At 34.2% G+C, this 26,292-nt stretch overlaps 2 protein-coding genes across 5 annotated transcripts in view; one reads left to right on the top strand and one right to left on the bottom strand.

Moving 5' to 3' along the window:
* The window catches only part of CHPT1 (choline phosphotransferase 1), a 34,988-nt gene extending 14,692 nt beyond the window's left edge, over positions 1–20,296 (top strand). Inside the window, exons 2-9 of one of the 4 annotated variants that reach the window (XR_010835885.1) lie at positions 300–447; positions 724–865; positions 8,701–8,785; positions 11,568–11,699; positions 14,360–14,518; positions 14,980–15,105; positions 17,263–17,463; positions 20,126–20,296. Coding sequence is in view for 3 of the 4 variants with exons in the window: in XM_059081970.2 (XP_058937953.1) it covers positions 300–447; positions 724–865; positions 8,701–8,785; positions 11,568–11,699; positions 14,360–14,518; positions 14,980–15,105; positions 17,263–17,373; positions 20,126–20,170 (948 nt within the window). In the remaining variant the exon portion in view is untranslated. Of the gene's footprint in view, positions 1–299; positions 448–723; positions 866–8,700; positions 8,786–11,567; positions 11,700–14,184; positions 14,217–14,359; positions 14,519–14,979; positions 15,106–17,262; positions 17,464–20,125 lie in introns of those variants that run through there. The other 3 variants (XM_059081970.2, XM_059081971.2, XM_059081972.2) reach the window with 3 other exon arrangements.
* SYCP3 (synaptonemal complex protein 3) lies at positions 20,073–26,066 on the bottom strand. Its single transcript, XM_059081990.2, has 8 exons — positions 25,899–26,066; positions 25,464–25,530; positions 25,263–25,297; positions 23,419–23,536; positions 22,211–22,310; positions 21,473–21,571; positions 20,332–20,436; positions 20,073–20,205 (listed from the first exon to the last, which is right to left on the bottom strand). Exons 1-8 carry the CDS (start codon positions 26,029–26,031, stop codon positions 20,152–20,154), a joined length of 711 nt encoding a protein of 236 aa, XP_058937973.2. The 5' UTR covers positions 26,032–26,066; the 3' UTR covers positions 20,073–20,151.
* Between the last annotated feature and the right edge of the window lie 226 nt (positions 26,067–26,292).

The following is a 26,292-nucleotide window of genomic DNA, read 5'->3' on the forward strand; positions in this document are numbered from 1 at the left end:
TTAAAAGAGCTGTGGACTAAGAAGCAAAATCAGGGTCCTAATCCTTGCTCGGTCATTTAACTCTCGGCTTCTCACAGTATGGACTTTTGTGACACTCTACCCAGATGACCTAGAGCAATTCATTTCTCAATTTAATTCTCATCTGTAGAAGGAAGGTTATAAATGTTCCTTGTAACACACTGAGGTGATATAAAGTGCGAACATAAGAAAATGTGTCTCTTGGCTTGGGTTGAGCTATTTTCAAACAGAAGCTAGCTCACTGTCACTCACCAGTCTTCGTTGTTTACATTTCTTTTTAGGCACCGTACTGGACATACCTTTTATGTGCATTAGGACTCTTCATCTACCAGTCACTGGATGCTGTTGATGGGAAACAAGCCAGAAGAACAAATTCTTGTTCTCCTTTAGGGGAACTTTTTGACCACGGTTGTGACTCTCTTTCCACAGGTAAGGTTTTAGTGGAGGTTTTTTTCCTATAGTTGTTTTTTTGTTTGTTTGCCTTTTAATGATGGCTTAAAAACTGAGCTGTTTGGTTTGTTTTGGTTTACAGTTGGAAGCAATTTTGCACAGTGCATTTTAAAAGTATGTTCAGGAATTTATTTTGTTTAGTGTGCCTTATTTTCATCTCAAGATCATGTACCTTAAAATTCTGTATTTCTAAACAGTCAATGGCAATTATTTAATTAATTATTTTAAATTCTTAATGGTTCTTGTTTCTTTCAGTTTTTATGGCAGTTGGAGCTTCAATTGCTGTTCGCTTAGGAACTTATCCTGACTGGTTGTTTTTCTGCTCTTTTATTGGGATGTTCATGTTTTATTGTGCTCACTGGCAGACATATGTTTCAGGCGTGTTGAGGTTTGGAAAGTAAGTATGTATTTTAAGTTGTACATTTAAAAATATAATCAAATTCATTTTCACTATCTGTCATACTTCATTTATCCATAGTAAGGGGGACAAAGTGTCAATCAGGAATTCAAGTTACCTTTTAACTTATTGAAGCATCCGTAAATACTACACCTTAATTTTAATCTTTTAGGTATTCTTCATGTTATAGTTACATATTTGATGATAATTGTATTTTTTCCCCCTTCTCCAACTTACTGACCCAAGTTTACGTTAGACAGGAGAAAGAGAAAAATAAGGGACCTGAATAATATAGAAAAAGGATATGCAGTACTTTAAAAAGTAGCATTTACAGCAAGGGAAAGCATAAACAAGACGAAAAGACAACCCTCAGAATGGAAGGAAATATTTGCAAACGAAGCAACTGACAAAGGATTAATCTCCAAAATATACAAGCAGCTCATGCAGCTCGATATCAAAGAAACAAACAACCCAATCCAAAAATGTGCAGAAGACCTAAATAGACATTTCTCCAAAGAAGATATACAGATTGCCTACAGACACATGAGAGGATGCTCAACATCACTAATCCTTAGAGAAATGCAAATCAAAACTACAATGAGGTATCACCTCACACCGGTCAGAATGGCCATCATCAAAAAATCTACAAACAATAAATGCTGGAGAGGGTGTGGAGAAAAGGCAACCCTCTTGCACTGTTGGTGGGAATGTAAATTGATACAGCCACTGTGGAGAACAGTATGGAGGCTCCTTAAAAAACTATAAATAGAACTACCATACAACCCAGCAATCCCACTACTGGGCATATACCCTGAGAAAACCATAATTCAAAAAGAGGCATGTACCACGATGTTCATTGCAGCACTACTTACAATAGCCAGGACATGGAAGCAACCTAAGTGTCCATTGACAGATGAATGGATAAAGAAGATGTGGCACATACATACAATGGAATATTACTCAGCTGTAAAAGGAAATGAATTTGAGTTATTTGTAGTGAGGTGGATGGACCTAGAATCTGTTGTACAGAGTGAAGTAAGTCAGAAAGAGAAAAACAAATACCGTATGCTAACACATTTATATGGAATCGGGAAAAAAAAAGGTACTGACGAACCTAAGGGCAGGACAGGAATTAAGACACAGATGTAGGGAATGGATTTGAGGATATGGGGAGGGGGAAGGGCAAGCTGGGATGAAGTGAGAGAGTGTCATGGACATATATACACTACCAAATGTAAAATAGATAGCTAGTGGGAAGCAGCCGCATAGCACAGGGAGATCAGCTCGGTGCTTTGTGACCACCTAGAGGGGTGGGATAGGGAGGGTGGGAGGGCGATGCAAGAGGGAAGGGATATGGGAATATAAGTATACATACAGCTGATTCACTTTGTTATACAGCAGAAACTAACACAACATTGTAAAGCAATTATACTCCAATAAAGATATTTAAAAGAAAAAAAAATAGCATTTGGCTTATGTGATAAAATAATGAGTTATGGAATCTAAAGGTCCTTTTTGGTCAAATTTTTGTGTGTCCAAAAAGGGTAACCCCTTTACAGCAGTCACCAACAACAGTAAGCATGAGACTCTCAGCTGTGGTAGACAGTTGATGAGATAATGTAATAACATTGTAATATTGCCCCGATGCCTCATTCTTAGACACCAGGAAATAGTGCGCAAGGCAGGAACTGTTCTCTATCCCTCTTCCATCAGCTCCCTCTCTGCCTGATCCTTTAATAACTGTCTGCCATGGGCTTATTCTCAGCTTTGGCTTCCCCGTCTACTGATTCTTTTTAGCCACACTTTATTGCTGCACGGGAAAAACAGTAGCTCTGAAAAAAAAAATCTCTGATAATGATAAATGAAAAGAGAAGCTCGAAACTATGGATCGTTTAGCAGAGTGAAGGCGTTTGGCAATTTTCCAGATTGACTCTAAATTAGGGAATAGTCACAGCTATCACCTCTTGAGCACTTGCATGGTTCTGGCATTGTACTCAGTGCTTTACATGCCTTATCTCATTTATTCCTCACATTAATCCTGTAAGGGTATTACCATCACTGTACCAATGAGGCAGAGAGGTTCTGTGACTTCCTTATACTGCTAAAAAGTATAGAACCAGGGTTAAAACTCAAGTCTCCAAACCCCACACTCTTAACGACTGCTGCTCAGTACTGTGGGATTATCAATGTATTAGGTACTGTGGAAGGATACAAAATGCATTTTTAAAAAATCCGTTTTAGGAACTATATAGTATACTGTATTAAAGGGATAGGATAATACTTCTGTGACACTGCTAATACAGTCCATAACCATGTGAAAAATGACCTGCTTTAGGTTTCCATAGCACTGAAGAAATCCTGAGTAAGGAGAAGCTGGCTGTAGGCTGAATTAGTTTAGGAAAGCTTTTATGGAAAATGTGAGTCTTCAGCTGATTCTTTACCTACTGGTCAAGAACTCAAGGATCAAATTCCCAGGCTAGGGAATTCCCTGGCAGTCCAGTGGTTAGGACTCAGCACTTTCACTACTGGGGTCTGTGTTCAATCCCTGGTCAGGAACCTAAGCTACTGCAAGCCAAGCAGCCAAAAAACAAAAAAGCCAGGCTAAAAATTCAAGGCAAGTATGTAAAATTAAGACTCTGTACCTATGTCTAGATTAAAATAGGCTAAAACAGAAACATAGCTTTGCAAAGTCTAACATTTTAGTTAATATGGTGAACTTGCTATGGTAAACTGGAGTAATACAACAATGCAATGTTCTGGTTAATTGTTGTTATTTAACGATTTAGACTTGACCTTTCTGGCTTATAACTTCACTAAAAATCTTTCTGAAATGAATTAGTTTACATTCCTGGCCCAGTTGTATATTTTATACTCATTTGCTATTGACTGAGAGCCTAATGTGTGCCTAGAACTGCACATACAAAGGTGAGTCACTGGCAGATGGAATATGGCAGACAGATTGGGGTAGAAGCGTTCTAGGCAGGAGCGTGAGGAAAGGAAGTGCTCAGAACATGAGGGAAATGGCTGTTACGGTTGAGCACCACGCATGTCAGGGACTGGAGGAGATCCTGCAGTGCCCAGGGGTCAACCTTGTAAGATCCTTACTCTGTACGGCACAGATCCTAATCTGTGTATCTTTTCACTTTACCAAAGTAAAGATGCCATTGAGCGTTGAGTAGGATACACTGGGTCCCGCTTAACACTGTAAGAAGGATCTGTATGTAGGACATCAACCAAGCCTCTGGAAATGCTTGCAAACTCAGTATCAATTGTTGACTAGGACGGATTTCCTGAAAATCTGTCAATTTTTGAGAGGTTTAATTTTTATGGTGTTTATGTTATTAGAATACAGAAAAATGATACAGATATATGAAACCAGGCCAAACAATCTCAGAATCTACTGTAGACATTTGTTTTATGAATGTATTCTTGGTTTAAGCCTACTTAACGTGGTTTCCCTTGTTCTGAAAGACTGAAGAAAAATACGCCAAACGAGAGCTTAATTGGACTAAAAAACTTACTACATTTTGCTGTTTAATGTTTTTCCAATTTTCAAAGCCCTTTAAGTTGTTTATTACTATTGCTCCTGTTTTAAGTTTACCAGTGAAAAGCATAGGGTCTAGAATCAGATTGGGTAGAATCAAATTCTGTCTCCAAGATACCAGTGGTTTGACCACAGATAGATTATTTAACCTCATTTTCTTCAGTTTCTTCATCTGTAAAATGAGAATAATCATAATTGTGTTAAAAGGTTATTGTAAAGATGAAATAATAATGTATATAAAGGACTTAGTACAGAATCTGGAGGACAGAAGTACTCAGTAGTAAGGTTAGCATTATCATGACATATCCTTTGATTTAATTTCTTTTGTATGTTTACTTTGAGTGACATTAAAAAGTAACTCTTACTAAAAGAAAATCATATGTCATGTATTAATCAGTAAGTTACTGATAAGGAACTAATTTCACAAGGAAATAAGCATATAGAATAAACTGAGTTAAAATAAATTTGAGGATGGAAGGTCAATATAATTTGAGTGATTTTATTGAATACTGATGTAATATTTTTACAATGAATTTTAATAAATATTTTTGCAGCATTCATACAAATATTTATTAAGCATCTGGTATATGCCAGGCCTTGTTCTAGGTTCTAGGGTAACATGAGTAAACAAAATATGAGTAAACAAAACAGACAAAAATCCCTGCCCCCCTTGGAGTTTATGTTCTAATATGGGAGACAGACAATAAAGCTAAACAAGTAAATACTGCACATAACACATTAGCTAGTGAGTGGTTAAGTGCTCTGCGTCATGAACTGTAAAGAGTCTGGGATTTTACCCTTACAAGCTACCAAGCAAGCCGGTTAATGTTTCATGGATGTTGAGAGAAGACACAAGACTCCTGGGTCAGAGGCAGAGGACAACTTTATAACAGGGCAAAAGCAGTCGCCTGAGGTTCAGGTTCATGCCAGGTTCCCTTGTTCCACTCCCGAGCCCCGTGGGGTCATGCGGTGGGACTGGATGAGTGCCTGCACATGTGATGGGTGGCATTGTGGGAGAGGAACACTAAGGGATCTGTTGCTTTTACAGTGAGTGGAAGCAAGCCTGCTCTTTGCGGGGAGATGTAACCTCATCCTTCAAGGTTGCTCACTGCATACACAGCCCTGAGAAGTGGCCCGGGTAAAGGGTGCTCAGGACCTTGGATTCTTAGCACACCCCACAAGAACGTGCAGGGATGCTCAGGATCCATGGCAGATTGCCTCTCCTAAATTGTATGAAGAAAAATTCAACAGAGAAGGAAGAGAGTTACTAAATACTATTCTGTTTTTCTTATGAACATAAAAATACTGTTTTATACTGTTTCATAGAACAGAAAAAGAAATACTATTCTATTTTACTTGTAGATATTTTGTTATATGTTTTATCTCCTGAAAATATGTAGATTTTAGTACAAATATGAATTTTTTATCTTGAATAAGACAATTTTAATGACAAAACATTAATAACTATTTCAAACTATAATTTTCACCTTTTAATTAAGGATTTTTAAAAGTTAATCAGTGATATATTAGTATTTTCCTTAGTATAGTTAGTGAAATAATTGATAAGATTACAGTTAAAATTTGTACCTATATTAATGCTTGCCATGTGAGATAAGGCATATCTTATTTTTAGCATGTTTGCTCCCATGTATCAAGGGTCTGCTCCCATGAAATTCAATACAGCAAACAATCCTTAAAGTTTAATTAAAAAATCTAAACCAAGTCCAATGCTGACTTGTATTATGTGGTATTTTGTTATTTACATGTGAATATTTAGACTTGGTGCTAATTTTCTCTTCTTTCAAAATCCTTAGAATTTCCATATGGTATTATGTCCATTTTTCCACATATTTGTGGTAAAGAACTGATTTCTATCCCACCCGCCCCCCAAATCCATCGTGGAGAGATAACATGCAATTAAAAACATAAAAAACAAAAAACAGACTTACAAAATGCAGTCCCCAATATTTCATTCAATTCAAGAGATACAAAATTACTCTATCAAACTATGATGAAAGTTTCTAAATGCTTACTCTCAATTTCTATACTTATTGTGGACTGTAACAAACCCTAGACCACACTTTGAAGAGCACTGTTGTAGATTGTTCTCTATAATAGTTTGAGAATGTACCTGTACCATATCCCCAGTATCCATCTTTCTTGGATTTTTTATGTCTTTGGATTTACTTTTTAAAATCTTGGACCCACTAATGAGTTCTCTAAGTTTGTAAATTGTTACACAGATTATTATTTTGTCTAATATATCTTTCAAGCTTCAACTGGCTCTTCATATTTCAGATATTTAAGGATTTTGTTAGTGATTCCACCCTTTTTACCATATCCTTTCAGCTTTCTTTTTTCCAGACTCAAGAATCGTCATTTAACATACATGCATGAACACCAACATTCTTCATTGTAAAGAAAAAAATTACTGAGAAAAAATAAACAATAAAAATTTTCCAAAAAAAAAGAATTGTCATTTATTTAGTTTATCCTTAAAAGGCAGAGAGGAAGAATTAAGCTTTCAGTTTAATTTAAAATCTGTGGTGTGAATGATGCATATGTGAAACCAAGGTCCCTAGCTCAATCCTTCTATGTGTCATTTAGTTCAGAGAAAGTTTGTTCTATAATTTCTGTCAGCTTTTCTAGTTGCTTCTGGTCACTAATCATATCCTGGAAAAATTATGGATTAACTTAATGTAATTCTACCACTGTTACTAGAAAAAGAGTGCACAATTCTAATAATAAATCACAGGTGTAGTAGCAAGAATGTTGGCTCTGGAGTCTTTTTCCTATAGTAATATCCAGCTGTTTCAATACAGGCATGAAAAAATCATTTCACTTTCCCCTTCCCAAAAAACAGGCATAATTTATAGTTCATAAGACTCATAACAGATATTAGTAAATGTTATTACTTTTCCTCCTTTTTCTCCACAAAATACTGTACATTATCTTATTACATTTATCTTTTTCAACTAACTTGACTACTTCTCCATGCAGCCTGGAGGCCTTGGTTTGCCCATCACTGATTTTACAAATACTGGATGTTATTACGTTTTCCTTTTATTTGTACGTTAATATTCCATTCACCTTCTCCTTCTAAATGCCCCCAAAATAACTCAGTTGAGAAGTCTTTTCTTCTATATCTGGATCTGTTTTATCATCTAATCCCTACATTTCTTATATTTGCAGAACAATAAGTATACCTGTAGCATCTAAAAACTCCAGGGCATCCGAATGGAGATGCAAAGTAGGTAGACAGATATAAAAATTTGGAGCTTGGAATAAAAAGATGTGTATTAGGAGAAATGGACTTAGAGGTCATTAGCATATAGATGGTAGTCTTAGGTATAGATGTAATACTCAGAGAATCTAAAAAGAGAAAAGAGGAATTCTGGAAACAGTAGCATTTAAGTTGTGGAGGAAGGAGCCTGGGAAGAGCTTCCAGCAAGGTAGGAGAATCACGAGAGAACATGGCAATAAAAACATAGCAAAGCATTTCAAGAAAAAGGGAGTGATCAGCATTTTAAATATTGAGAGAAGTTGTCCAGATAGTAAATGAAATGTATCCCTTGCATTCAACAAATTGAAAGTCACTGTTTACCTTAAACAGTTTTAATAGAATGGGGCCAATGGGTTAAGCAGCAAATATGAAGAGAGGAGGAAATTACAAATGTGGACTACTTCTCAGCCTGTTTTTGGAGCAAAGGAGAGAGGAGTTGATAGCTTCAGGGGATGCAGATTAGAGACTGATGTTGGTTTAGTGGGTTTTTGAATGAAGTTTAAGTATGTTTATATATAGGGAAAATGTCTGTGGAAACAAAAAAACTATAATGACTATTAATAACATAATGAGAAAAACTGTTGGACTTTGCCCTACTTTTTAAATGAAATTGACTTGAGAGTGTTTAAGAATTTGCCTTAAATCATCTGGTTTTTATATTATCATAATTTTTCCCGATTACAAGAGTAATACATGATTGTTATTAAAAAATTCAAACTTTGCAGAAGTATGTAAAGTAGAAGATAAAAGCCTTCTGTAATCTCAGTGATAACTGTTATTAGCAATTTTATATATGCTATACAAGTTTTTTACCTATGTGTAAGTGTATTGTTGTTCTGTAGGCTTTTTCACATAACAGTGTAGTTAATTGATAATTCAGTGATTAAAGGTAAAAATAAACTAAGCCTATAGAGATTTTTACATCTTTTGATTTTAATATAAGGTTAATTAACCTTCATAATTAGGAATTTGATTTACAAACATCTGTTCTTTATCTTTCCTCTTCAGAGTGGATGTAACTGAAATTCAGGTAGCTTTAGTGATCATCTTTGTGTTGTCTACATTTGGAGGAGCAACAATGTGGGACTATACGGTAAATCTGAGGATTTAAATTTATATTTAAGTACTTTAAAAATGTTCAGGAAAAATATTGCATTGTTAATTTTCTTCAGAAATCCTTGGAGTTGTATTTAATAGTCATTCTATTTCTTAACCTTTTTTCTTCATTTTATAATTTTACTATTCTATATACCTTATTACAGCATGAATATACTACCCTATGCATGAATATACTACCACATAAAAGAAAATGACCCCATTTCCCTAATATAAAATTAAAGAGACTAGTTGAACTACCTTTTCAGGCCAAAATTTATCTCATAGAATAGATATATAAAAAGTAAATTCTGTAAAATATTTTATGCTTGAAACTTGTCCCTCAATATTAGGAAAGAAAAGTTGCTAATTTGCATTTTTTATAACCTACTATAGTGAAGTTTCCCATGTTAAGGAGTGTTTTTATTTCCTGCGTGGTTGGAGACCTCAGTATTTTGATAAAAGTTGACTCTCAGGAGACCACTGTTATAAATCCATGCTTTGTATAGGCAGAAAATTTATGAAGAAACTATTCTGTCTCTACAACCTAAGTTTACAGTATTGGCTGACTAAAAACTTCATGCCCAGAGAGTTAAGAAGAGTAATAAGGATAATATCAATAGTCAACAACTAATACTTATTCAACATTTACTATGTTCCTAAATATTTCACTATCACTGTTTTCATCGGACCCTCAGAACACCCCTGTGAAATAGATACTGTCATTTTTGTGTTTTATAAATAAGTCTTAGAATGATTAAGTAATTTGTCCAATGACACATAGCTAGTAAGTAAGTACTGGAGCTGATTCCAGACTCTGTTTTTAATCACTAAGCTATATAACCCTGGTAAAAATAGTAAGAGATACAAAACTAAACATACTCTTACCATAGGATCCAGCGACTATGCTTCTTGGTATTTACCCAAATAAGTTTAAAATTACATCTATGCAAGGAATTCCCTGGCAGTCCAGTGGTTAGGACTCTGTGCTTTCACTGCTGTGGGCCCAGGTTCAATCCCTGGTCAGGGAACTAAAATTCCATAAGCTGCATGGCACAGCTAAAAAAAAAATTATATCTTTGCAAAAACCTGAACACAGGTATTTATAGCAGCTTTATTCATAATTGCCAGAACTTGGAAGCAAGTCCTTCAGTAGATGTCCTCCAGTGGGTGAATGGGTAAACTGTGGTACATCCAGGCAATGGAATTATATTCAGTGTTAAAAAGAAAGAGCTATCAAGCCATGAAAAGACATGGAGGAAACGTAAATGCATGTTATTTAGTGAAAGAAGCCACTGTGCAAAGGCTCCATATTGTATGATTCCAATCATATGATATTCTGGAAAAGGCAAAATGATGGAGACAGTGAAAAGACCTGCTACTGCCAGAAGTTATGGGGTTAAGGAGGGATACATGGACAAAGTCCAGGGGATTTTTAGGGCAGTGAAACTATTCTGTGTGATACTATAATGGTGGATACCTGTCATTATGCATTTGTCATTTATGCATTATGCATTGTCATAGAATGTACAACACCAAGAGTGAACCCTAATATATACTATGGATGTTAGGTGATAATGATGTGTCAGTGTAGGTCCATGGATTGTAACACATGGATTGTATCACTGGTGGAGGATGTTGATAGTGGGGAAGCATGTGTGTATGAGTGCAGGGAGTATATGGGAACTATGTACTTTCCGTACAGTTTTGCTGTGAACCTAAAATTGCTTTAAAAATTAAGTCTGTTTTTTAAAAATTGTAAGAGATTTCCCTGTGGCATTTAGTTTCAGAATTGCCAATCACAGATCATATCACTAGGCTCAGAAATAGACTTTGAGCATATTTTTAAGTAGAGGAACATTCCCTGAGATATTCATATTCCTTCCTATCATGTAAGAATAAATAATAGAATCAAGGATACATAGACCTCTAAAATATGCTAGAGGGATGCGATGTGTCTTTCATAGTACCTGTTCAGCCAGTACCCATTAGAAGGTGAAGGTGGACTTAGAGGCAGTTAGGCAACTCTGGTCATTGTCAGATGTGGTTGTTTTAAATTTGGAATTCTGATTTGGTTATACTGGGGAAGAATTTAATCTTAAAATCATTTCACTCAATGTTTTGGCAATACCATAGGAAGAAAGCATACCTACTTATTCTCATCAATAAGAATACTTAATTTAGATATAGATCTTCTAAATATAATTGTTGATCTGTAGTTTCCACAAATTTTGGTACAGTATTTCAAAGTATATTTTCAATACACAATAGCCTACAGCTTTTGGCAATTCATTGTTACTGTTTTTTAAATCCTTTGCTGCCTTTGGAAGTTTTCTTGAACAGCAATTGACCAACAGGTAAATATATATTGCTAGAGATTTAATCCTGGATATTAACTACACAAAACTTTTGCATGCACACACGTCTGTCACATTCATGATGCAGACCACTGTGTCTGACTGTCCTGTGATGCTGCCTTTTAGACGTACTAAAGTCAAGTGAACTATCCTTTTTCATGTTTCTTTAAGTCAGATGAAGGCTTGTGAGATGAAATACTTCATCCCACGTATTTAAATAGACTTAGCTGGATTTTTCACTTTAAGAGATAAAACCATTAAAAGAAAAGTTACCACTTCAGGTTACATTCCAGAAGTTAAGGTTTGATTATAAGAAACAGAATAGCTTATTGTACAGGGCTGTATCATAATGTTTCTTTACTTTTTAATAGGAAAAGAAATTCTGTTTTCTTAATGATGTGTTTCTTTCCTCTACCCCTAAAGATACCCGTCCTAGAAATAAAATTGAAGATCTTACCAGTTCTCGGAGTAGTAGGTGGAGCAATATTTTCCTGTTCAAATTATTTCCATGTTATCCTCCATGGTGGTGTTGGCAAGAATGGATCCACTGTAGCAGTAAGACATTAATTTCATCATCATTCAGTATTAATTTTTTTTTTTTCTTTTGCGGTACGCGGGCCTCTCACTGCCGTGGCCCCTCCCGTTGCGGAGCACAGGCTCCGGACGCGCAGGCTCAGCGGCCATGGCTCACAGGTCCAGCCGCTCCACGGCATGTGGGATCTTCCTGGGCCGGGGCACGAACCCGTGTACCCTGCATCGGCAGGCGGACTCTCAACCACCGCGCCACCAGGGAAGCCCAGTATTAATTTTATGATAAATTGTCTTTTCACCCAGCTACAGAGATACTAAAACTATGACAAAGTTCAAGAATAGGGAAGGAAACTAAATATCATAAAAAGATTATTTTTAGGCACATAATACAAAAGCATTTTTAAAACAGTTTAGACTGATGTTAAAGAATTTTTCCTCTTTCTACAGCCTTTCTCAGAGGAGACTTTTGTGACATTCTATTTAATCATCTGCTGTTTCATTACTGTACATAATTAAGAGTTGCCATTTGTCTTCTTGCTCGTCGTGCCTGGCCCTGGTATAGGAGAGGAGGAGGAGGAGGGAATGAGTTTCTGATTGAATGTCAGGAAAGCTGCCAAAGGTCATGGTTTCACATATGGGGCAATTTATTAGTCATTAAGTAAATTTTATTGAAATTTCACTGAAATGTATTTTTAAAACTATCCTAATATTTTAAAAGGTAAAAATTTTAACCTCAGTTCTGGAGTCAGTACACCTTGTATTTGTGTTCTTTACACTTCGCTCATCTATAATTCTTTTGTATTTATCCATATTTGTTTTTTAAAACTTCAATACTTTTACACAGGAAAGAGGCAGAAAGGAATTCTGCCTGGTTTTTAACAAATATAATATCCATGTGTTAAAAAAAACATATTGTCATCTTCAAGGTAGTTGATCATAAGAAGATAAGTACTTATTCCAATGATGCCATCTTCTGTCAAAACATTCTTGGAATGCCTTTAAGCTATAGTTCATTCTCTTTAATTTCCTCAGTGCTGTAGTTCAAAATTTCTGTCTTTTTAGGGTGGGTTTGATTTTGAGAAAAATCAAAGTCATTTGAAGCCAGGTCTAATAAATAAGAGGAGTAAAAACATGAAATATAGCAGTTTTAGTTTATAAAAAGACACATTCTCTTAAATGACTTTTAAATTGGCTCTTAAGGCTATTTCAAAGGAATCCACATAATTCATAAATTATCAATCTTTATGAGTATATTTTATACACATAATTCAAAGGCAAAGTATAAAACTCACTTAGATACATAAGTTCTGATATATTTGGAAATTTTAACTTGTTGTGTTTTGAGGTGTTTTGTCAGTTAACCTCAGAATTGTTTTAGAAATGTTAAAGTATTCTGCATAAGAGCTTAAGAATACTTTTTGCTTGACCATGGATGATAAAATAGAATACTTGCTGGAACATGAGTTCCACTAAAGATGATGAGATTTAGTGATGATCAGTGTCCACTTTAGAATATTTTACTAAGACATAATTCATTAAATGTTTGAAGGAAGACAAGAAATCAAACACTATGTCTAAGGAGTGGTTGATTTCAAACACTTAAACTGGTGGTTTTCCAACTTCTTTAGCAGCAGATTTCCTTGAATAAAATTTACAGAACCAAAGTACAGGTAAAAGCACTATTTTAATAATCTAAATATTTATAACATTACTATATAGTATAGTGTTTTATTAAGATACGATTTTGTAATATTTATAATATTCGTGTAATTTTATAGTAAGTTCTAATTTATAACATATAAACTTAATAAACAAGAATAAGCCTGCTTTAATGGATACTTTTTTTTTTTTTTTTAATGGTATGCGGGCCTCTCACTGTTGTGGCCTCTCCTGTTGCGGAGCACAGGCTCCGGGCGCGCAGGCTCAGCGGCCATGGCTCACGGGCCCAGCCGCTCCGCGGCATGTGGGATCTTCCCGGACCGGGGCACGAACCCGTATCCCCTGCATCGGCAGGCGGACTCTCAACCACTGCGCCACCAGGGAAGCCCAATGGATACATTTAAATTGGCGGTTATATATTTAGTAAGCCTTAAAATCAGATTTATTTCAGTATTTTGTTTAGGATAAGCAGTGCTGAGAGCATCCTGATTCGCATAGATAAAAAGGTAATGGGTCGGGTTGTACAGTGTTACATAAGAGGGCATTTGTAGTCTAAATGCAAAAGGCAGGGGCAGGGGTGGGATATTGGTATAGAGAGAGACCAGGGCAGAATTAAACTCCTCCTAATAAGTGATTAAGATATTGTGTAAAAGTGTCAGGTTAAGCTTTATTTCATATCTGCACAAAAATATGTTAACTTGGCAATTGGAGTGTTGATGGCCGTCAGCATGGTAAAATTTGGTATGGAATAAATCACGTTATTTTTTTAGTGGTTATTAGTTTAAAATGTGTGTTCATATAAAATTGGAATCAAACATCTAAGCACTGTATTACCTCTGTGTAACCCTAGGTTTCTGTGGAAGTTTGAAAAGCATGGCTAAGGTCTGTATACTCCTTTAGGCCATACATTATCATACTCTTCTCTAGGTCTCTAGTTCCTAACACAAAATAGATGCTTAGAAAATATTTGCATTGTAATAAATGCATTTTAAAATTTGGTGCTGATTTTCTGCTTTATCCATTAGGGTACCAGTGTCTTGTCACCTGGACTCCACATAGGAATAATTATTATACTGGCAATAATGATCTACAAAAAGTCAGCAACTAATTTGTTTGAAAAGCATCCTTGTCTTTATACCCTAATGTTTGGATGTGTCTTTGCTAAAATCTCACAGAAATTGGTGGTAAGAAATTCTTTTAATTTATGATTCATGGTATAAATATATACTTGTTCCTCAAACAAAGCTGGAAACTATTTCATACAATGGGTAAGTTTTTAATGGTGTTATCATCACAATAAATAGCTCTTTGTGCTCCAAGTAATACTATAAATAAATGTTAGATTCAGAGACAGACTCCTTAGTGTATAGTAAGTTCTTTTAATTATTTGTTTAGCAGTGATTGTTAATTATAACTTTCTGATATCAAGGAATTTAAATATTAGAAACTTTAATAAGCTACCCAGTCATGAATTTGAGAAATTTTAGATTTAGTATTCCCATATGAAATGTGAGATTAAATAAATGGTCTCTTTATCCTTATTTGTCTTAATAGTAAATTAAAGTTCTAGTTAATTCTATCCTGAAACTAAAAGCTAAAACATTTAAAATTTAATGGTGAAATTATTTTGTTTACTTTTTTATAGATAGCTCACATGACCAAAAGTGAACTGTACCTTCAAGACACTGTCTTTCTTGGCCCAGGTCTTTTATTTTTAGACCAGTACTTTAATAATTTTGTAGACGAACATGTTGTTCTATGGATAGCAATGGTAAGTGCTTTTTTGGTAAGATTTTTATTTATTTTTAACAAATGTCAGATAATACTATGCTTAAGAGTCATTTCAGTGAGATATCAGGTAGCCTTACTTTCTAATCTATACAGTAAGTGGTTTTGAACATTTAAAATTACTTCTTTAAAGCTTGCTTTATAATGTGTTTGAAAATGGCCCACATATCTGGAGATCAGGGTTCCAACAACCTAAATCCTTAAAAACACAACTGTGTACCTTAAAAAAATAGTACCAAGAAAACAGTCCTCAAAGGACTACAAACATGTACTAGTGTCAGACTTATTTAATCCAGCTTGTTAGAATTATTATGAGCTTATAGCAGGTAACAGGTAAATTAAATGTAGTTGGTGTTAGCAGAGGTGGGCACTATTGTATCAAGAATTGTCAGCTAATACTGAGGAAACCAAACAGAACAGACAGTACTACCCAGTACAGGGTTCTGGGACCATTTTGTGCTAGAAGTAAGCAACCCTATGTATCTGTATGGCCCTTGAGGATAGTGCAAATTTTATATTAATGATGACTCTTATCAAGCAAATTAAATTCTCATTAATTGCATCCTGCTTAAAAAGTGATGTGGATAATACATATATTAATTTCTATTCAAAATGATTATAAAATAGAATTATGGTGCATAAGAGAGCTTTAGCCATCTGAGGAAAAGAAAATCATTGTTGGTAACATTTTAATCACACAAGTGGATAAAGGAGGCATTACTAAATTTTTTATTTTACTAAGACATCTTTATGGTTGGTCTTCAATTAATGGTAGTTCTGGACAATTTTGCTGTATTTTTCCCTACCTCCAGACCTCACTGGACTTCACCAAATTGTTAGTGATATACAAAAACTAATATTAAAGTGAGCTAAAAGAAACACTGAACCTTTTGATAATTTAAACGATCTCACACTATTTGTTAGATAGAGGTATTAAAACAAAGCCTGTCTGTTCTGTGCATGGACCACTGGGGTACATCTGATCATCTTTTATACTAGGGTCTATAGTATTATACTATTTTTCAGAGTGAGTTAATAACTTAATATCCATTCAGAAGTCTTCCATTCTTCAAATAGTGGTGAGATGTAAATCTTAGTCCTTGAAAGTTTCTCAGGCAATATTCTAAAAAATGTTTGAAAATCAGAATAATTTAATTTGCTATCCACTATAAATATTATTAGGGCTCCAAAACAATCTAAATGTAAGAAATAGGTGGTGATTTTTCAAAATATCTGAAAATTCAATGTAGAGTTTCTTTTAGTGTACATAAGTATTACCAAATGGAATTAACAGAATTAAAATATCAGGTGTTAAAAATTTGAGCGCCTAATTTGTAATGAGTGAGTTGGCCTGGTTTTACATCAGTGGTGGAGATTATGGTGAGAAAGTCGAATTCAATTTTTCTTTAAAACACTTTGTGGACCACAATTAAAACCAAACAAAAAAACACTATGTGGACCAAAATAAGCATATTGTGCCCTTTGGCATCCTTAGGGAAAAGGTTCTTGCTTCAGAGAGAAAAGAGTCAGACGGAGTTTTTCAAGTAAATGATAGGAGATTTTTCCCCTCATTGGTGAGAATCCCCTCTCCACTGGCAGAGCTGTGAGGCTCCTTTTTCTAAAAGGAAGCATTTGCCCCCAGCCTCTTAAATAGTGTGCCTCCCTGCTTAATTTTGTAAAGAACACAATTTTGTATGTGCCTTCCCTCAACTATGATGTCTCTTCCAGGCCTTTACTTTCTTACAACTACTCTCAAAGGAATAAGGAATAAGAAAAGTATATGATGGAGTGATTTCATTATAATGACTTGATAGCCCCTTCTAGTAGAAAATTTGAGGCTTTGTTGCACAGGGTGAAAATTGAAAGGATATGGAGTCAGAAGACTTGAGTTCTGTTGTTTTCCAGCTTTTGTAATTTAGTCTGTCTTTTACCACTCTGAGCCTCAGTTTCTGTAACTGTGAAATACCCTGCATATTCCAGAGTACTACAGTGAGGTCCCAATATGAACTATAAAATGTAATATTTTCGGTGAAGAATTTTTGGTTAAGGTTTGAGTTTAGGGGGTGAGGGGACAGAAAAATAGCTGCTGCTTTAGGAAAGATAGACCATAATCCATTTTATATTTTTTTTGCTTCTAAAGGTCATTTCTTCATTTGATATGATGAGGTACTTTAGTGCTTTGTGCCTGCAAATTTCAAGACACCTTCATCTGAGTATCTTCAAGACTTCATGTCATCAAGCACCTGAACAGGTTCAAGAGCATAATTGACTAATAGCCCAAGGAAAAGAGGAGAAGCAGTTAGGGGAACCTATGAGTGAAGGGAATCCCCTTTTTCAGGAGGCTAGTATACTATCAAATAAGGATATATTTTAATATAAACATTAAGTCCTGTAGATTCCATTATGTCTGTTTCAGTGGCAAAGCCCTCGTTGTGTATCAACATTTTTTATCAAGGTATTATCAGAGTAATACAATCTATAAATTAATTAGAAACAAAACCAAAGAAAGAAATTTCAATTTTCTGAGTATAAGAAAGTGAACCACTATAGTTCTAAAGAGCAATCTCTTTGTCTCAGAAATCCTTATCAGACAATTGGGGTTTTCTCTGCCAAAGGATTACATAAAAATTCAGGACTTAAAGGATTTTAGCCATCTTGAGGGTGATGCTTACTTCACTAAAAATTGACAAATGCGTTCATAATATTGCATAAGTGCATGAATTGTAATCGTGTAATTACTGAGTCAAATGATGTTATAGGTATTTTTTATTAGCCATTTTCAAAAAAGGTATGTTAATTACTATTGTATAAAAGGATATACTTGCTTTAGTATACCAACTTCTGTAATTTGTAGTTAGTAAGAGGAATTTATCTTACCAGTTCAGAAAAACAAATGAATCTTTACAGTGAGGGCAACTTGTTCCTTGATATTCTGAGTTTAAACTTCATTGTCACAAAAAAAGTAGACATTAAACATTTCCCTTTGTGAAAAACAAAACAGTAGCTAAAGCACAATTGACATGAAAGAAAATTAGTAATTTATGAAAACAGAGCAAAAATATCTTCCCTTTAGAATATCAGCTAAAGCTACTTCAAGTACGCTTTTACTCATTTGAGGTAAAATGGGGATAAAATAAGTATCTGTTATTCAACCACTAACTACATTACGTACTGATTCTCATCTTTCCACTCTCACTTAAAAGTGTTTACCTTGCTCATTATGAATAATAGAACTATCACATGGGTCTTTGGTGATCCAAATCCTTGGACTCCCATCTTACCTGTTTGTAATTTTATCCAACACTTCTGTAGACCAGAAGCCATATGGTGAAATAATTTTTTTTAAAAAGGAGTAATGAAAATGTACTATATCTTAATATGTAAGAAAAAGGCATATTGAAAAAGAGTGAAAGTTGATATTCCTTAAAAGGAAAAAATAGGGACTTCCCTGGTGGTCTAGTGGCTACAACTACATGCTCCCAATGTAGGGGACCCGGGTTCGATCCCTGGTCAGGGAACTAGATCCCACATGCCACAACTGAGACCTGGTGCAGACAAATAAATAAATAAATATTTTTTAAAAAAGGAAAAAATATACACTTATGTGAATTAAGTACACAGAAAATACTCTGGAGTACTTATTTTGCCTCTGAAACAACTGGTAAATTCAATAAGGACCTTCTTAATTTGAATAGTACTTAAAATTTATATTAAATTTTATAATACTTAAAATTTACATTCCAGCATGTACTTTGGCTTAAAAGGCTTTACAAAATGCAAAAGTTTAGGAAGTAAACTGTCCCCTTAATGTCAGATATTTGTTAACGGTGGAGGACTAATTTCTTCCTATATAAGTTAGCACAGTTAGAAAAAGAGAATCAGTATGGATTTTTAAAAACTTGGAAAACCTAAAACGAAGATAAGTGTGGATTATGCAGCAAAAATTAGAATTTAAAATATGGAAAAAGAGGACAAAGTCACTCCTTTCTCTGTCTATTGGGCATATTTTTTGTTTTTGAATGATTCAATGAAAGTAGTTTCAGCAAAAAATAGTAAGTTTAACTCAAATATATATTTCAAACAAATGCTGAAACAATTTAATATTTATTAAATCAAGAGTTTCATATGTTTTTCTATGTTTAAAAAATGCACATTTTAAAATACAGGGTATAGGAATTAACTGTTCAAGTTTGGAAATGAATGTAAAAACATATATTTACTGAATATTAAAAGTGAAAAACAAGACATTCTGTGTAATTTATAGTTAAAGACAGATGTGAAGTACTTAAACCATAAGTAATTAGGTATTTAATGATACGCTCTTAATCATTAATAAGGGCATGTGTCATGTAATTGTGGACTGAGCCGAATTAAATGGCATTTTGATGTTGTTGTGGAAATGACATTCACAAATCCATGTCTTAAAATGGATTATTTATATATATCTTGTTTGGTTGTGTTAATGGTTTTTAGCAGTTTAATTTATTCCAGAACAGAAACTTAAGTTGCTTTTAATAAATTTTGTAAGTTAATAGAATGTATTTTCTTTTGAAATCTTATTTTCATTAGACTTGGTAGTGTAACTTAATGAATAGTGCATGAAAGGGTGTACGTATAAAACAGATTGTGTTTTTTTTCTTAAAGAAGAACAAAACTAATTAACCATCTATACCTGTGCTTTTTCTACCTTTTGGAAGTGATACAAATACAGTGAAGCCAAAACTTGAAATTAAATCATATTTATTGCTAAGAGTTAATTGACAAATGTTAGAGAGAAAAAATCACTATTAGTATTAAAGAGCTGAAAGCACAGTGGTACATATAATTTAGGAATTGCTGCTACTCGTATAACTTCATTATTTTATTTGGAGGTGAAGAAGAAGGGTCTTGCTTTAACAAAAGCTAATGATTAATATGATGTAATATTTTAAACCAGAATTTTCAACCACTCTAAAAACTTACATGCCTCTCAGCTAATGTTATAATTGTATCATATTACTTAGGTTCAAGTTCTTCCTTCAAAGAGTCATCAGAATAACATGGATTGAAGAGACTTTCGAACACTTGCCATCTCTTGCTGCTGCTGTCACATGAAAGGAGATATTAAACATTTGTTTAATTTTTAGATAAGTATTATATACATTTCACCAAATAAAATATTTCAATGCTTACAATCCTTATTTTTTCAATTTTAAATATAATAACTTACCGTTTCCATCATAATTTTTTTTTGCAACATAGCCATTTCTTTTCTAAGTTCATTTTGTGCACCAGTAAGTAGATAATCGTGACTCTTCTCCAAGTCCTCCATACTCTAAAACACAAAAGGCTAGTTCAGTTACAAACCACCACTTTTCATCTCAGGTTCAAAACTTATACAATTAATTTTCAAAAGTAGGAACTTTTAAATATTCAACAATGCATATTTATCTCAAATAAAAATATTCTAATACATGAAAACCAAAATATCCACTAAAGGAATAGAAAATGTCAGACATAAATCAAATATTATTAAAGGAGGTACAATAGTAGTGTACCTTCTCACTGGAAGAAACAAACAAAAATAACACAAAATTTTATAAAAGAATTTTATATATTATATATATTTTTATATATATTTTTATATATATTTATATATTATATATATTTTATATATAAAATTTTATAATAGAAGCACAACTTCCTGTAGCTATGTAGTAGAAAATGGGGATTTAATTCCAATTTAGTTGGCAAAAGAATAAGACTGAAAGGAAGGTTAGGAAAAAGGGTTAAAAGTATTCTAGGGCAAGAGCATAAACAAAAGCATGAAAGTGCAAAGTGAGTGAGTTCAGAGAAAGCCGTTATGTGGAGGGGTGGAAATAATGGATGAATGTAGTAATTGGAGCATTAAAAAAGAATCATATTATTGGGGGGTGAATCTTGAATACCTTAAGAATTTAGAATGAGAAGCTACTGACAGTTTTTCAGGAGGGAAAAGGTAATGTTATAGAAAGATAATATGGCAGACCCACGAAGGATGGGTTGGAAAACAGAAATCAGTTAAGAGTTTTCATAGTATAAGCGAAGAAAGATGATGTTCTGAATTAGGGCAGTAGCAGTGGATGTGAAGAATAAGAGAGATGGAGGAGTCAAATATAGTACTAAAGTTCCTACACCAAGTGGTAACACTTAGTGATAGCATTTAGCACATAAATTAAATCAAAAACGATGCATTCAAAATGGAAAACTGTTAAGAATTTAAAATGTATAAGCAAAATGTTTTTCCCTTAAACTGAGAAAAATATTATCTTCTACTTCCACACATGAATTATATTTTATAAGAATGTATTATGTTACCAAATACAACAAACCTTTATGAACTGCTCATATAATTGTTTAATTGTTTTCAGTCTCTGGCTCTGAACAATTCTAGACTGTTGAAAAACTTTTTGTTGCTGTCGAAACATACTCTACAAATGTAAAAGAAAAAATTATGTAATAACAATTTGGGTAGATTTTAGCAAAAATTAATTCTACATTATACTTTAAAGGAATAGTTTTTAAATCAATATTTTTAAGATTTTAACATTTACTATGACTGAGTTTAGATAATGTGTTCACCACTTATATACAACAATAATATAATAACCCTACCAGTCATTGAGTAGGAAATCTCAACAATACTCAAAACATGTCTTAATTCTTGGTGCTTTCAATGTCAACACAGATGATCCTTACAATATTGCTGGTCTTTCAGTTTCCTGGCCTGTTTTCCACCAATGATTTTTGTTCTTCACCCTACTTTAGCTGTCCACTTACATACGCATACCCTAGATTTTATCATTACTAAAAACTATAACCTCTGCATAGTATTAATAATAGCAAACTTGATATTAACAATGTGTTAGGAAGCAAAGATCAACAGCTTTTATGAGTATGGTATGTACCTGTACTTCCGCATTCAGCAGAACCAAACTCATAGCCAGCAATGGGCAATGGAACCTGGCTAAGGTCCATGGGTGTACTGCAAGGCCGGCCTCTCCCTTCCTACTTGACACTTGGTTATAGTAGATTAATTATAAAGCTATAAAGCTAAGCATAATACTAACAGCTAGTTTTTCTTCTTGTTCCTCAGCTTTCTGCACATCTATATCCCACTGCTGGAACAGAGTCAGAAACTGCTGAGAATATTCTTGGTTAAGCTTCTGCCTGTAAAGCATAATGAATATTGTCATATTTCACATCAATATGGAAAAACTTTCAAAAAACTGATTTGACATAATTATACTATAATAAAAGAGAAAATAATATCAAATTTTCAGATGTGAAGCCAAGAAGTAAAGTTATGATTTATGATGATTCAGAAGTATTTATTTTCCTAACCAACTAACAGAAAAGCCCTCTCATGTGCTTTAAGCTCTTGAAAACTAAGGGAGTTTTATTGTACATATACATTTACCTGAAAAGTCCATTTTATCTCCAAGCTATTTAATTAATTAATTTATTTATTTATTTATTTTTGCGGTACGCGGGCCTCTCACTGTTGTGGCCTCTGCCGTTGTGTAGCACAGGCTCCGGACGCACAGGCTCAGCGGCCATGGCTCACGGGCGCAGCCGCTCCGCGGCACGGCACGTGGGATCCTCCCAGACCGGGGCACGAACCCGTGTGCCCTGCATTGGCAGGCGGATTCTCAACCACTGCGCCACCAGGGAAGCCCTCCAAGCAATTTATTTTTCATTTTCTCCTACTGAATATAGGTTGTGATATGATAGATTCACTGAAATTATTATATTTATCATATAAGGTTTCCAAATAGAAATATTTAACTTAATTTTTCCCCAGTTTGGTACAATGATTTTGTACAAAAGAATAGTTAATTCAGCTAAAATATACAAATTATTTATAATACATAAGGTTGATCTTTTTCTACAGTTAAACTATCTAGTTTAAACTATTTTTCTACAGTTAAACAGTTAACTATCATAAGACTAATGGTTTATATGACATTTACTTTTTATTCAGCTAGTGTATTTTTAGAATGAATATAAATTACCTTTATTGTTAAAAAAAAAACCCTCAAACATTATTTAAAAGGGGAAAAACGACATCTTTATTGATTTCTAGGAACTCTATATCTCAAGTCTGTGAAGGAATGAAATTATAGCACTAAAGGACTTAGAGGAAAATCAAGCCAAATATACTTTTTTACTAGAGATCCCAATAAGAAGATGATAGTACTACTCATAATTTGCACCAATGAATACAAAGAAATGATGCAAATGTTGTGGCAGTGAAAAAACCAACAGCCTTACTTACCTTTGCTCTTGTTGGGTTTTCCAAACATTTTCAATTTTCTGGTTACTGGTTTTGAGAGAAGCCTTGGTATACGTTTCTAGTCTTTTTCTCTTGGCAAGAAGAGCCTTGTTAATATCAGCTATATTGAAAATAAATACTCATTAAATTTAATGTGGAAGAAAGTTACTTTGTTCCCACATATTCAAATAAACATGGATAAAGCTGGTTCAAGAGTTTTGAAAAGATCTTTAAAAATACACATAATATCAAAAAGCAAGATTATTTCCTTGCTTTTTTTTCTGAGAAAACTTTTAGTTATTGGTATCCCAATTCTGATTTTCCTAACGAGATAATTTTTTAATTTAGAGGTGATTAAAAAGAGATAATAACTGAAAAAAGGGTCTCAAGGACAGACTAATTTCTTCATAAGAGAACACTAATAAAGGTTAAATTTAGAACTCTATATGAAACGCTAAACTATTTTAAAAGAATCTAAAAAGAATAAAAATAGTTAAAGAAAATAATTTTTTAAAATATAGTCAGTGATACTTTAAAATATATTTTTACTAAAAGAGACAAAGACTAACCAAGCATAGGAAAATCTTATTTTAAGTAAATATTTAAATAAATTCATTCAAGAACCCTTTTAGGGCTTCCCTGGTGGCGCAGTGGTTGGGAGTCCACCTGCTGGTGTGCGGGACACGGGTTCGAGCCCTTGGTCTGGTGGGATCCCACATGCCGTGGAGCACCTGGGCCAGTGTGCCACAACTCCTGAGCCTGCTATCTGGAGCCCCCGAGCCACAGCTGCTGAGCCCATGCGCCTGGAGCCCGTGCTCTGCGGCGGGAGAGGCCACCTCAACGAGAAGCCCGCGCACCGCCGCAGCTAGGGAAAGCACGCGCGGCAACGAGGACCCAACACAGCCACACACACACACAAAAGAACCCTTTTAAATACTTTTTTATAGGACATTTTTACCAATAATATAAGTACTGCATTTCATAAACTTTTTAATACTTCAGGTAATTCTTTGCTAGGCACGTGCATATGGATCTACCATCAATAGTTATTTTTCAGTAATCATGATGAGGTGACCTACACTATTACATAAATATTTTGTATTTCCAATATCCATCTATAATAATAAATTTATAAGACAGATTATAAAACAAGCATTTTGTTACTACCAAATAGGGCAAAGCTTTCAAAAAAGACTTGATTATATGAATAATCCCAGAGGAGCCAAATATTGACTCTTTTATAAGAATACTGTCCCCTAACACAGTTAATGTAACTGATATTTGACATACAATTTAAAGTTTATGAACTTTTTATCTGATCTCTTGCTTACTAGCAAGGTGGTGTTTAATTCTCAGCTACATAGTTTAATAATGTAAAAATAAAAATAGAGTTATTTGAAAGTCTTCAATTTACACTGCCCTTCCTAAAGAAAAGAACACAGGAATGCCATAGAAAATAACTAAATTGAGAAAATGAAAAACTGACACATATACAGATATGTGCATGTGTTTGTATCACTTAGTCCGTGAAAGTCCAAACAAAGAGGGATAGACACTTTTCCCATCCATTTTTGCTCTAAAATTTCATAGTCCATTACACTCACACACCTATAAAGTAACAGGACCATTCTTAACTCACCATCGTTAGCACCATCTCTTTTCACATCAACAACTGGAAATGGTTAGTAAAGAAATCTATGAAGCCGAACCACATATACTTGTGCAAAATCTTACATATGAGAACAAAGCATTAAATAACAGTCTTATAGTCCACTGATTATTATTTACTATTATACTAATTATATGGTTTAAAACAGTTTTGAATACAAATATCTCCTAAAACATACCTCCAAATTTTTCCAGCATGTTCTGTACTTCACCCCTGTGAAAAAAAATACATCAAAAAACTTTTAAATAAGGATCCATAAAATATCATTCTTGTTTTGGAAGAAATATTACATGCCCAGTATTTTACATGCAATACTCGTTGGACAACCAAATAGACTTTTCTTAAAGTCTAAGAGGTGAAAATTATTTGAGCATGTTACCCCATGTCTTCAACTATTCCTGCAGAAGTCCTTTTCTTCCCATGTTTATCAAGTACTGGAGTCTTCTCTGAATTGACAATAAAAAAAGAAAAAGAGTTGAAATTAAGTATGCTATTTTGGTAATTTTTAAATGGAGTAATATCTTAATTTTGAGGTTTTTTTGAGGCTTTGTGCCAAGACAAGTTTTTAAAGCAGACATATAAATGCACTACTTTCTCTGCAGGTTAGATGGAATTAAACCAGGATCCAAGACCATTTTATGGGAACAATTTTGCAAGTCTTCCTGTGTTAATGTCATAATAATCTATGTACTGTTTATCAGACATCAGGCGAAAGACGCTATACAAGCTTCACTATGTCCAAATAAGAAACGTGAAGTACATGAAAGTAAATGCAGGACATGGTCACTGCCCAACAACATTAACTATACGGTACCTTCAATGACATCCTCTTCTGAACCACTCAGATGTCTTTTATCTGCTTTCTCAAAGTCATAGGCTTTTATAACCTGATCCTCCATGGATGTCTTCCCAGATTTCCCGGTATGTTTTCTTCCAGAGGGCACCATTTCTCGTCGATGTTTTCTGATTTAAAAAAAAAAAAAAGATCAAACCTGCTGAATCCAAAGACACCATTTAAATAGACTGGCAAACTTCAAAATGAGAGATATCAAATAAAGATGATTTTAGTTGAATACCACTTTAGGAGTCTCTTCATTTATTCTGTTGGACCCAAAGTTAACAGAAGATAATGACTGTGCCGCCCCTGATGCCGGCGCTGGTTCGCCTCTGAGGACGGGGAGGGCGGCGGAATCCTAGCCCGGCCAGGT

This window comes from Kogia breviceps, chromosome 12 (assembly GCF_026419965.1).
Source record: "Kogia breviceps isolate mKogBre1 chromosome 12, mKogBre1 haplotype 1, whole genome shotgun sequence".
NCBI classification, from domain to species: Eukaryota; Metazoa; Chordata; class Mammalia; order Artiodactyla; family Physeteridae; genus Kogia; species Kogia breviceps.